Source organism: Pundamilia nyererei, unplaced genomic scaffold, assembly GCF_000239375.1.
Source record: "Pundamilia nyererei isolate P.nyererei 1_Seehausen unplaced genomic scaffold, PunNye1.0 scaffold00006, whole genome shotgun sequence".
Taxonomy (NCBI): Eukaryota; Metazoa; Chordata; class Actinopteri; order Cichliformes; family Cichlidae; genus Pundamilia; species Pundamilia nyererei.
The window spans coordinates 2,185,527-2,198,774 of record NW_005187407.1 but is presented as its reverse complement, the minus strand read 5'-3'; the positions used below and the strand labels follow the sequence as shown (position 1 = coordinate 2,198,774).

Sequence of the window (13,248 nt, the reverse complement as noted above, 5' to 3'; positions counted from 1 at the left end):
CACAGAGTTCACAAGCGTGTGGCCCAGCTTGTCACTGTGTATGTGCACGCCTTCCATCTATGATTATACAGTATGGGCACTTTTTTAAAATTGCTGTCCTAACTGCTAGATTCAACACGTTATACCATACAGACGGATAAATAATACTAAATGGCTAATGACAACATTCATGACACTGCTGCACACAATGTGCCTTACAGGAACAACAAGTCACCAGCTCAGCAACAAGCCCTTAAAGAAGGGTAAGACGTACGTAACCCTCAGATTATACAGATTCACTATTTCTTTCTCATTCAGCTCACGTCATACTTGACTAAACTAACACATGACATGTGTTGGTAATAAAGAGCACATTGCATAGTCTTGCTTTCCCACTAGTAGACATACTGTATGTTCTTGCATTTAACTCAGCTAATTTGCTTCCTACATCATGTGCAAAGGCTGCGCGATGAAACATTTGAGCTTCTTTTCTTTTCTCATAAGGCCCTGTCTCACCGACACGTAAAATTGTGTAAATGTTTTATGCGTTAGAAATATATTTTTTGGACCTTTTCTTAAAGCAGCCATTCAAACGGACCAAATAATTTTACTCGACGGAGTTGAAACACTTATTTCTTTGAACCAATCTCAATTTTTCCTGATGTTTCGGATCCAAATAATCAGATCTCTGGTCATTGGCAACAAGTGCATTCATAGCTCAAATCCAAAGCTGTACTGTATTCTGATGCTGATTCTGATTCTGAATATGCAACGACATTGAAATAATTAAAAAAAAATAGGATTTTACCTCAGACACACAGCCGAACACTACTCCGACTAATGTGGCTCTCTGAAATGATTTCTGTACTTCCTCATATGTGATTCCAACTCTGCTAACAAGACTTCAAACTGCCCCACTGACATCCTGAAATGTACAAACGCGGCTGGGATACCGCTTCCACTCCTGGACCAAACCATAATACTCTCCCTGCTGCTGTGTTCTCGTGAGAATTGGATGAACCAGAATCCTCGTTTCTTCCTTCTCTTCATTTGGAAGATCAGGGCCAGCGCATCATCAGCTCAACTTTTCTTTTTTTTTCTTTTCTTGACAGTCCTTTTTTTGAGGATGAATTTTTTTGTAAAAACGCAACACCTTCTGTGTTTATATATTTTACACATCAAATTCAGATTCATAAAATTTAGAATTTTCTTTTGTTTTTACACAACACGTTTGGTGTGTAAGGGCCTTAAGTCTCAACTAAAAAATTTTAAATAAAAAAAGCTCTATTACATTCTTTTTTTCCCAAGTAGCACTGTTCGTATTTGTATTTTTTAAAAAGAAGGTTACCAAATACTACCTCCGTTTTTGGTTTATTGCAGAGTGTAGAATCAAACAGGAACGCTGTAAAACAGTGATATACATTAGTTATTACAGCATCGATTGGTGCTGACTCGTTTATATTCCTGAAAACATGTCGGTGAGCTCTTGAATTTGTATTTGAAGAAACGTGCTCAGAATCTCTTCTTTCTCTTGATCACCCATCTCTTGACCATGGCTGCTCACATCTTTTTGTTAACATTTCCTCTGTTCTGGGCATAGCATTACAACTCATTGACCAGAATCCTCTGGGGGGGACTGCTGTTCTGGTCATGTGCTGGCCTCTTTCACATTTTCAGAAATAATTAGCCCCCCTCCTCTCTCTCCCCCAGCGTGGGCAAAAGACAAACAGAAATGTCAGGGGAATAATTTCTGCGTATGTGTGTTGTACCCAGTGGATGATGTGGTGGATGACAGTGACGATAATGAGGAGACGGAGGCAGAAACTGATACTGACAATGAAGAGGACGAGAAAGCTCATCGCACTTTGGTAATACCAAATACTTGCATGCATATGGGACATTTCACATGACAACAGTACACTAACATGTGGTACACTTGTTCACTATGGCAAGCATATTGCCTCTATGTGATATTAGATTCACAATTCAACTTTGATATCACTGGAAATTATAATATCATCGTTAGTTTTGTGAAACACAAAATCGTACATTTTCATGAGTCATACCTAGTCATTGATATCGGAACTTTCCTAAATTTCCAGTAGAGGGCAGTCATAATTTACCAGCCATTTTTGAGTGCTGAAATCACTTTGTCACCCATATCTGGTGAACCTCATAAGAACTAGATTGGAGCTGTCTTGACAGAGCAAATACAAATGTATAACAGGCAATTTGAAGTTTTTCTTCCTTTGTTTCCTGTCAATCAGAACGATGACATAGAGACTGACCTGAACAAGCTGCATCCCACAAAGAGCCCTGGTCGTCCATTCGAGGAATTGAGGGTATATGAGAGATTCTTTCTGGAACTATCTGAAGACTTTCAGGTCAGTATTTTCTACACAGCTCCATGGTCCTCATAGTTCTTTAAGACCTTGACTCTGTGCTTGCATGGTGTTGATATTGCATGGTGGGTAGGTGCCTAAAACTTTGCATATGTGTCCGTGTGTCAGTCTGTTTATCACATTGCAAGAGTTCAACAAAATTATGTTATTTATTATATTTGTGGTGTCGACTGAACATGTAATATTTACTAAAAATCCTACTGGCTGACAGGCAGCAGTCTGGTCTAGACATTCTTCAATGCATGAGCTGTTAACTACAATATATTGTTCCTGCAGGGGTATAACTTTGAAGGCTCAAAAGGTGCCTCTTCTACTCCTTCATCAGGATCCCTTTCTTCATCATCATCCTCAGCTCGATCCACTCGTCCAATCATAGTGCCCACAGCTCAAGCCCTGTCCCCAAAGCACATGGCGACACAAGCCTCTCAGGAGATCTGGAACTCTATCAAAGGACAACACACACAGCCACCTGCCTCTGCCACCTCTCGAACCCCCGCTGCTTCTCTAGCATCTCTAGAACTGGACACGATCCACCTCACCAAGGACCATGACAAAAAAGAGGAGACTCACATTCCTACCCCAGATGGGCATACAACCTTATCCTCCTCCATGCATTCTCCTCAAGGCCAGATGATAGAACAGGGACTACCGCATGCACTGGATTGTGTCTCTCTAGAAGACAAGGGGGCTCTGAATGTAGAGGACGGTTTAAAGGGAGTGAAACAAGAGGGATCCCCAGTCAGTGCTACAAGACACATACAGTCACCTCTGCTGTTGGGGGATATCGCTACACGTCGCGTGGGAGGAGGAGGTTCAGATTGTGGATCAGAGGGTGCTGAGGATGAGGGAGGGGAAGGAGCGGTTCTGGAGGTGCCTGACACAGCCCTCCTCCTCCCGCTGCATGACCCTGACCTATACGTGGAGATGGTGAAGGGGACACGTTCTGTCCCACAGTACGCTGAAGTGGCTTACCCAGACTACTTTGGCCATGTAGCCCCAACTTTTAAGGAGCCCCATCTGGAAAGAGTTTATGGTGTACAGAGGTGAGAGGTCATCCTTATTAATAAGCAATTGAAGAATATTTATCCTTTTAGTCTGTTAGCAGTTTCTTTTTGGGTGTTACGCTGCAGATCTAAGATATTCCAGGACATTGAGAGGTTGATTCACCCGAATGATATCCTGGATAAAGTGGTTTATGACTTGGACATTCCCAGGTGAGCCTTAAAGCTTTTTATCAATTAGGGTTAAACTCATGTAAAATGATGAATTTTGTTTCCATTATTGAGCATTTGCAGTTAAGTGGTACTAACAAAAGCTACTTTTCTCCTTATAATTAGAGTTGTGCCATTTACTGTATATTAATTTTTATGTTTCAGTTGCCCTGTTATTGAAGACAGTGGTGAATCACTGAAGTTTAACTCTCAGTTTGAGTCTGGTAACCTCAGAAAGGCAATTCAAGTTAGAAAGTAAGTACTTAATACTCAATGGAGTATACAGTGTTACAGACACCACTCTGTGGTAAGCCGTGTGTGACTTCACTAATGTTAAATGCCTAAAATGGTCTAGATGAGTTTTCTTTATGGTTGATGATGTTTGGGCTCATATTTAGAGTTTATTCTGTGGTATCTCTTCAGGTATGAGTATGACCTTGTGTTGAATTCAGACATCAACAGTAATCACTACCACCAGTGGTTTTACTTAGAAGTGAGTGGGATGCGTGTTGGGACCACCTACCGTTTCAACATCATTAACTGTGAGAAGTCAAACAGCCAGTTCAACTATGGTGAGAAGAATAACAGTCCAACCTACAGAACTTTTATTTATTCATTTGTTGTAAAGATTTTTATACAGCAGAAATGGAATTAGACTGTATTAAAGGCACAGCAAAAAAAATTTGACTGTAATTTGCTTGAGAATTTGCACAGCACAGTTTGACTTATTTTGTGTTTGGGCTTTCTCCCTGTTTGTGCGTCTTTGTTTGTGTAGGCATGCAGGTGCTGATGTACTCGGTGCAGGAGGCAATCAGTGGCAGACCTCGCTGGGTTAGAACGGGAACAGACATCTGTTACTACAAGTAGGTGCAATCATATTGTAGTGAAATGGGCAAAATTGAGCAGAAAATCAAATGCTCTAAAGCAAGAGTAGACTTGCTGCTTTTATTAGATGCACTTTTTCTTGTTATTGCAGTCACATAGCACACTGCAGATTGGTGGAGTTAGGCATGTAGACGACCAAACTGAGCATCAGAATCAGGATGAAAAGTGACTCTGAATATGGCATAGTTGTTGGTACAAGACAGGCTGGTCTGAGTAGTTAAGAAACTGCTGATCTACTAGGATTTTCACACACAGCTGTCTCTAACCCAAAAAAGATATATATATATATATATCCAGTGAGCAGCATTTTTCTCGGTGTAAACACCGTGATACCACAGGTCAAAGGGCAGTGGCCACACTGCTTCAGTGTGATGGGAAGGTAAAATTACCTCAAATAGCCATTTGTTACAACCACGGTGTGCAGAAGAGCATCTGTGAAAGCACAACATGTTGAACCTTGACGCAGATGGGCCACAGCAAGATAACACCACATGTGGAGCCACTTGCTAAGAACAGGAAACAGAGGCTCAAATTTGTATGGTCTCGCCAAAATTAGACAATGTTAGATTGGAAAAACTTTGCCTGATCTGTTTCAGTTTCTGCTGCGACATTCGGGAGGGTAGGCTCAGAATTTGGCATAACCAACATAAAAGCATGAATCTGTCTGGGCTTATATCAACTGCTCAGGCTTGTGGTTTGTGGTGTAAAGGTGTAGGAGTTGAGGATTTCTTAGGCACACTTTGGGCCCTTTGGAGAATAATTAAAGTATTGTTGTTTGTCCATAGCTTTATGATCATCTTCTGATGGCTACCTTTGAAAGGATAACGCACATAAAGCTTTAATAGTCTATAACAAGTGAACATGACAATGAGTTCACTGCCCTCAAATGACCTCAACAGTCACAGGATTTCAGTTCAATAGAGCACCTTTGAGATGTGGTGGAATAACTGATTGACGTCATGGATGTACAGCACCCGTGTGACACCATCATGTCAATATAAACCAAAATCTCCATCATGAAGAAGTAAGGGTGGTCCAACCTGATTCTCACAAGATGTACCTAATATGGTAGCCACTGAGTGCATTTGATCATATATTTTATAGCTTCAGCGACAAAAGTTATAAGGTATATTTTCAGAGAAAACTAGGATTTACAGTGTAGTCATCGCCTCGCCCCAGAGGAGAGACCTTGCTTTGACAGTTCTAATAAATTAACAGCAGGAGCAAACCTGTTTATGACCTTTTTCTCTCATCTTAACTGTAAATTTTAGGAAAAGGGTGAAAGAAACTTAAAAGAAACTCAGGTGAATGAGAGACTAGTGTCATTCAAGAGGTGTTGGGCTAATCAAAATGAATTTAGCAGCAACTAAATGTGGACATATATCCAAGCACCAGGTGACATCCAAAGGCTTTTCTATCTCTAACAGTGTTCACAGGCCCCTGCAATGTCTTATGTCCATACCATTGAATTGAAATATATGCTGAATATTCCAATATATATATTAATCCATTCTTTAAATCAAGTGAAGCATAAATAATATTTCACAGCAGGTGTCTTCACTTCATGCAACATCTGAAATAATAAAGCTATAACTTTCTCTTTTGGTTAGTTTTCCACAGCTCACATTAGGCCAGGCATATTTATTATAAAAATAACTGCAGTGCCATCCAGTGGATTCAGGTAGTCATTCCATACTACAACTTTTAGTATAGCTTCCAGTACTTGCTCAAGTGTTTTTTGACTGTGATTCCACGTTTACTAGTTTCCTATGTATTGTCCTGCAAAGATTATGCAGAGATCTCTAATGAAGAACTAGAGTGTGTGTGTTGTTGGCGTTCAACAGATACTCACGAAGTGTTCTTGCTTCTTGTAGGAATCACTTTGCAAGGAGTTCCATCGCAGCTGGTGGTCAGAAAGGAAAATCGTATTTCACTCTGACCTTCAGCACAACCTTCAGCCATAAAGATGACGTCTGCTACTTTGCCTATCATTACCCTTATACATACTCTACGCTCAAGGTATTATTGTAGCACTAGAAGACGTGTAACCTCAAGAATACTGAAATGGGTCTTAGCATGCGCTCGTACAGTAATTATCACTCTTCCTTTGTTGCTACATCACAAACCTGTAATCTGAACCCTGATGCAGACCACTATTAGCTCTCAGTCTACTCTCAGTCACTTATCAAGAGAATAGGTACATTACATTTTTTTGCATATGTCTAGAGCTGCTTCACGGAATTACTTCAGCAGTTAAACCCAATCTAAATCACTTAATTGTGATCAGCTCATTAAATAGCCAGTAGAATAATACAACCATAACATGTAAAAAATAGAAACATCCAAAAGCTCTGAGGGTTCAAATGGAAGCTGTGGATGGGAGTGGGTTTAAAAGCTGCAATTTGTCATTTTGCGCAGATGCACCTGGCCAAACTGGAGGCACTGAGGACCCCTCATATCTACCTGAGACAGGACGTGCTGTGCGAAACCCTCGGGGGGAACATCTGCCCCCTTCTTACCATCACTGCCATGCCCGAGTCCAACTCAAATGATCACATCTGTCAATTTAGTGAGTAAATAAATGTAGATCCATATGGAGATTTAGTTAAAGTTATTTGGTTAAAGCTATATAGCTCTCTCTAGCGTTGGCAATAAATGTCAAGGAAGCAGTGCTGTGTGGTTTTAAATGTCAGAAAAATCTGGAGTCGATAGATTTTGCAAACTGCTGGATTCATCATTTTGTTTGCACTCAGGAACTTGTGGAAAGTATTGATATTGAAGGTTTATTCTGGTGAAACAAAGTTAGTTTAGTTCAAACTTATTTGGGCTCTAGAAAGTTGAAATCATTGAGTTATCCAATTAAAATTGTCAAATGCGCAACAAAATCACAATAATGGGAATCGTGCGTATGTAACAGAAGTCCAAAGTGCTTCATTGCCAGACACTCTGATTAAATCACCTAAAAGAGCCTTTCAGATACACCTAATTTGTCATCCTTAGAATGAAGATTATTCCTGACTGCTGGGAGCAGTCTGTCTAACAAAGTAAACTGAGCCTGAAAGTCCAACTTACTTGCTTTTATGAATCTCCTTGAGTATCTTGTAGTCTATTTAAGCAGATAAAACTATTTCAGAGTCTGTTAATGGGTAGATTTTTGACCCAAGTGAGGTTATTTTATCACAAGTAATCTGTCATTAGTTGGTGATAATTTCTTTGGGTCCTTTAATTGAAAAACCTCCCCAGTAACTGATAGAAATGACTAGTACTACAGTAAAACAGCCTTGAGGTATCAGGGCATACTCTTATTTTCCAAATAGCTTTGCACTGCACTGATGTTGTTTTTCTGCTCTGAAAAAACTTTAAATTGAAGATTTTTTCCTTCTCATTCCATCTCCCTGTGCTCATGTTTGTGTTGCACTTTTTTTTCCTTTCTCGCTCTTCAGGGAACCGTCCATTGATCTTCCTGTCTGCCAGAGTGCACCCCGGAGAGACCAATGCCAGCTGGGTAATGAAGGGCACGCTGGAATTCTTAATGGGCACGAGCCCACTGGCAGCCAGCCTGAGGGAGGCCTACATCTTCAAGATAGTGCCCATGCTCAACCCTGATGGAGTTATAAATGGGAAGTGAGTAAAAAGAAATGGAGCTAAATTAACGCACGCTCATAACTCTCAAGTATACACACCAACGACACACACTCTGCCGAGCCTGGGCCTGCACGGTGGCCACAGCTTTACGTTAACACACATCAAATCTTGTCTTGAAGGATTCTCTAGCTGTTGCTCTGTTGTGCTCCACTCTGTATCCTTCCCCTCTTCTGCCATCTCCTTTCTGCTGTAGTCATCGTTGTTCTCTGAGTGGGGAGGATTTGAATCGCCAGTGGCAGAATCCCAATCCTGAGCTCCACCCCACCATCTACCACACTAAGAGCCTGCTGCAGTACCTTGCACACATACAGAGGGCACCACTGGTATGACCTCTAATTAACTGGAATTACTCTAGGGGCGTTTTCCACTTTGCGACACAATTTTTTTTTTTTCTCCATCCAGCTGCACATTCTGTTTGGCTGCTTTTTCACTAGATTTCACTGAACTTAACATCTGTAAATAACTGCATTATTTTATTACACATATAGTTACCATAAACTAAACCCTGTGCTCGCCTCTCTGCTACATATAATTTTATTTACTGGTATATTGCAATGGGTGGCAACGTAAAGGCACAAAGAGGGGTGAGGCTGTTATTCTTTGCAAACTGACCAGAGAAAGTCATTATTTTATAACTCGAGTCTCAGTGTCATGGTTAAAAAAACTATTCAATGTACTTCTTTTCCGTCTATGTGTGTGCATGTGTGTGAATGCACAGGTATTTTGCGACTACCACGGTCATTCCAGGAAGAAGAATGTGTTCATGTACGGCTGCAGCGTAAAGGAGACAGTTTGGCAGTCCAATATCAGTGCTACATCGAGCGACTTGCACGAGGACCTTGGATACAGGGTGAATGCCAGCAGTACACACAAACTTCTCTTAGACTTGCCCAGTTTCTGAAAGTACAGTTAACATATCAGTGGATATTAATTGGGCTGAATTTGAATCACCATTATTAAGTTGTGCTCGTATTACTCCAGAAAAGACATGCCATCAGTCGACTTATAATTACACCAACACATAGTTAATGCTACATATGAACTATATTTAAGATGTTGATTTTAGTAAGTATATGTTTGTAATGTTACCTGTTCTGTTTGTTGACTTTCTTTAACACTGTCACCATGTCTTAATAAACATATTCAAATGGGTTTAAACTCATTTCGCAAAGACAAAAAAAAACTGGTAACATCAAAATGTTTTTGTCTGCATTTGGGAACGAAAACCCCAAATTTGGGGGTTTGCATAACTATAGTTTTTATCGATTCCTGTTTTTCTTTATTTAATCATCTGCACCCCTAGCACACACACGCACACGCCTACACAAAGACATTCAGACTTCTCAAACACTTTTTATTTGTTCTTCAGACCCTTCCCAAGATCCTGTCCCAAATCGCTCCAGCCTTCAGCATGGCTAGCTGCAGTTTTGTTGTGGAGCGCTCCAAAGAGGCAACCGCCCGCGTGGTTGTCTGGCGAGAGATCGGAGTGCAACGCAGCTATACAATGGAGAGCACGCTCTGCGGCTGTGATCAGGGCAAATATAAGGTATGGGTATATTTGTTTATTCAGTATGGATTGCTACCGAACACTAGTATTAAATTGGTACCGATACTAGACAAAGAGTGCTACTGTACAGTCAGTCTTTATCTAGCATAATAACAATTTAGACTTCATTTTAACAGAGCTGTAAGAGCTCTGCTCTCATGACAACACTTCTGTGCTGTCCTGTCATGTAGATGGGACAGGCTGTTCAAAACTAACTTTTGCTACATTTTATGAAAATTCACTGACTGTGAAGAAATGGTTTCATTTGAGCAGGTGCCGCCCACCTCTGGAACGAATTTCTAAACACAGTGTTCTTATAATAAGCAGAGCAGTGAGTTGCACCCATGCAGAAAAATACAGTTGTTTCCACTTCAAATTAAATCACTACTTTTAATGTTCCTATTTAATGAAAAGCTCCAGCCAACAGTTAATTTTGTGATAATTAAATAATCGCTCATAGTTATTCATACAGTTGCCTGTAGGGAGATTACTGCAGCTGTTGGCACCTGAGGCACATTACCAAACAGCCCCACCTGCTTACTCTGGTGAGGTTGGCAATGTGTAAAACTTATGATTATATTTTACATTAACACATGTGCAATCCAGCAATAAGAGTGCAGGTAAGATCTTAACAGTACTCATCCATTGTATGGACAAATAAAAGACTTGGGCATTTTATTGTAGCTTAGAGTAATGACCCTGAAATTAAAATGTTCTTTTGAACAAGCTTGTCATTTTCTCAGAGGGAGGTGCCCCTCTGCTCCTCTGCATGCCCACCAGGTGGAGCTGCGGTGCTGTTTGTCTTTGCTTCTTCTCAGTCCTTTCTCTTTCTTCCCTTTTTGACTGTGCTGCCTCCCTTTCTTCTTTCTAACTCCATGGTGTTCCATCCCAGCTGACTTCCTTCTTATTGATTCCTGCCAATGTCAACATCTAACACTGAGTCCCACAATGCCATTTTGGCTCTGATTAAGACCCCTACTGGTTTTCATGAAAGTTTTTGTCCAGATGTGCAGGAACTAATGTCTCCTGATTTGTGGCTGCATATGTCTGTGGCCAAGTTTAGATGTTCCTCCTTCTGTTCTGCTCTGGGGGGAGGGAAAGAACATGAAGGGTTTTTTGGAGGGGTCGGGATTCGGGGTGAGCTGAAGGTTAGTGTGTCCCTGTGTGAGTTTGCATTTGCTTGTCCGAATGAACTGTGCAGACTTTGTGTGGGTGTAGGAAGGGGTGCATATGTGTTTGAATGTGTGTCCCTGAAAATGAAATAAATGATCATGTCTCCACATGAAAAGTTTTCTTACCAAGTGCTTGGCCGCAGCGAGAATTGGGGCGTTTGAAGCTGGACAATGACTCTATCCCCAGGCTCCAGAGCAGCTTTAGAAAACCCACAGCAGTCATTTTAAACTAGATTTCACTCTGACCTTTGCAGTTATTTTTGAATATGTCAGTATATTGAAAGTACTTGCGAGTATGTGTGTGAGTTTTTAGTTTGTTTTCTGGTGAACGTATCGAGTTTAAAATCTTGGGCTCAGGAGGTACAGCGGGTTGTCCAGTCATCTCACGGTTGGTGTTTCAATCCCAACCCTCTCCACTTGCAAAGGTTCCCTGGTGTTAGACACCAAACCCCAAGTCGCCCGCTATCACAGCCGAGCACCTTGCACTGTAGCACTGCCGTCATTGGAGTGTGTTTGAGAAAGGATAATTGAGAAACACATTTTAAAGCACTTTGTAGAACCACTAAGAACTGCGCTGTGTAAGTGCAGACCATTTACCATTTAGCGTTTTCTCCAGGGTCTTCAGATCGGCACCAGAGAGCTGGAGGAGATGGGAGCTCAGTTCTGCGTGGCACTGCTGAGGCTGAAGAGGCTGACCGGGCTCCGGAACCACCAACACCTACTGGATTTGGAGAGCGATATTATTGGGACACAGTCCAAAGTGGTCAGGTTAGTATTGTGGAAAAAAGCCATGACTCTGTGCAGTCATCTGAACAAGCCACACACAGCTGTGGAATTTGGTCTTATTGAAACAATACAGCAAACAAAAACTACTCTCCTCATTAACCTTTTTCTCCTTTTTGTTTTAAGTTTTTCAGCTTTTTGTTTCTTAGCTGTTGAGTTCTTGTCCTCTTGCAACCTTCTCAAGGTATCTGAGATATTGATAATGTTTTCCGTGACCATAAATCTACCTGTAAATGATTACAGACTGCCTTCTTTTTTTATCTGCACAAATATCCTCATTACTGCTAGACACGTTCCCCCTCGGCGCTGATTCTCAACGGTGTGACTGTCATTCTGGCTCTGAAGCACTACTCAAGAAACAAATGAAGGCCTGAATTTATGCAGGGCTGCTGTGAGCATCATTGAAATTCTACCAATGATCATGTGCGAGGAATATAATGAAAACTTTGGTCTGAGAGGGAAGTGGTCATGAATAATTGTCAGTAGCATCATTATTTCTTAAAACAGCCAGAAGATCTCTTTTGATAAAACCATTTACACCTACACAGTAGAGTTGTTAAGGGGCGCGTGAAGTAGTTGATGGTGCAGGGTAGTACATGTGCGTGGAACGTGGAGATTAGCCTCCCTCCATAGCTGGAATACATTTGCAACAAAGTGGGAAAGCAGTTTATTAAAGTCAGTATCACAGCGTGTCCTCATACAGCCTAAGTGTCAAAGGATGGTAAAACTGAATGTCTTTATAGTTCAGCTGTTAAGATGAACTCTAATCTTATCGGCCTTTTTATTCTATAGTTATATTCTTTATAGTTCTTGTGTCAAAGTGTTCAGTTTGTTGCAGCAGTGTACAGTAACTTCATTTCTTATGCTCTCATTCCCCAGTGCAGTAAAGGAAAGGATACAACTGCAGTATCAGGCATAGGATTAAAAGAAAACTTACCACGTTTGGTATCTGTTTTGATGTTTTCATATAGAGATAGATGGTTCATGTATAGATTTGCTGCTGCTCTCTATTTTACTCTGTCGTAGACTATATGAGGTGCAGTCCTTGTCTTCTCGTGCACCTCCGGACCAGTTTTCAGCGCGGCTGCTATTTTAAGATTGCTCCTTGAAAGTCTCGTTCTGTCCCTCGCGCTTGTGCGTCGGCGATGCGCGCTGGATCCTCTCCAGTGTGTCAAAATGGGAGCTGTTCAATTTGATTTTTATCTCGGGCAAACTGACAGAGTCACAGGGAGCCAAGTCTGGTGAGTGGGAAGGGTGGTGAGCGATGATTATGTTGTGGTGGCAAAAAACTTGTGCCTCTTCAGTGTGGCGTACGCCGTCACACAGTTCCACGTATTACTGTTCGGATCACCGAGTGCACCTGCTCAGGCGTCTCAGGACCTTGCAGGAAAACTCAGCCTTCAGTCTCACCGTGTGGGGTGACCTTAAACTGACGTACATCTTTAGGTTTGGAAACTGCTCGGGCATAACCGGAGACCCAGCTGTCATCACACGCCGCAATCTTTGTCGTCTCTGCACAAGTTTGAGCTCTGTGGCGAAATTCCAGATATGGAAGTGGTTAGAAGTATGGAAATAGAACTAGACTCCCAAGCAGCAGTATTAAAAATGAAAGCCTCTCTGAAAGC

The 13,248-nt window shown here is 41.4% G+C and overlaps 1 protein-coding gene across 5 annotated transcripts in view; it reads left to right on the top strand.

Moving 5' to 3' along the window:
- The window catches only part of agtpbp1 (ATP/GTP binding carboxypeptidase 1), a 27,867-nt gene that overhangs the window by 10,527 nt on the left and 4,092 nt on the right, over positions 1-13,248 (top strand). For 4 of the 5 annotated variants that reach the window (XM_005722048.1, XM_005722047.1, XM_005722049.1 and 1 more), the window contains 15 exons: positions 201-242; positions 1,753-1,847; positions 2,247-2,363; positions 2,658-3,424; positions 3,512-3,595; positions 3,758-3,847; positions 4,016-4,164; positions 4,368-4,455; positions 6,352-6,496; positions 6,896-7,046; positions 7,921-8,101; positions 8,316-8,445; positions 8,841-8,972; positions 9,492-9,668; positions 11,457-11,608. In XM_005722048.1, the coding sequence (XP_005722105.1) occupies positions 201-242; positions 1,753-1,847; positions 2,247-2,363; positions 2,658-3,424; positions 3,512-3,595; positions 3,758-3,847; positions 4,016-4,164; positions 4,368-4,455; positions 6,352-6,496; positions 6,896-7,046; positions 7,921-8,101; positions 8,316-8,445; positions 8,841-8,972; positions 9,492-9,668; positions 11,457-11,608 (2,500 nt within the window). The remainder of the gene's footprint in view (positions 1-200; positions 243-1,752; positions 1,848-2,246; positions 2,364-2,657; positions 3,425-3,511; positions 3,596-3,757; positions 3,848-4,015; positions 4,165-4,367; positions 4,456-6,351; positions 6,497-6,895; positions 7,047-7,920; positions 8,102-8,315; positions 8,446-8,840; positions 8,973-9,491; positions 9,669-11,456; positions 11,609-13,248) is intronic. The other variant, XM_013914554.1, reaches the window with a different exon arrangement.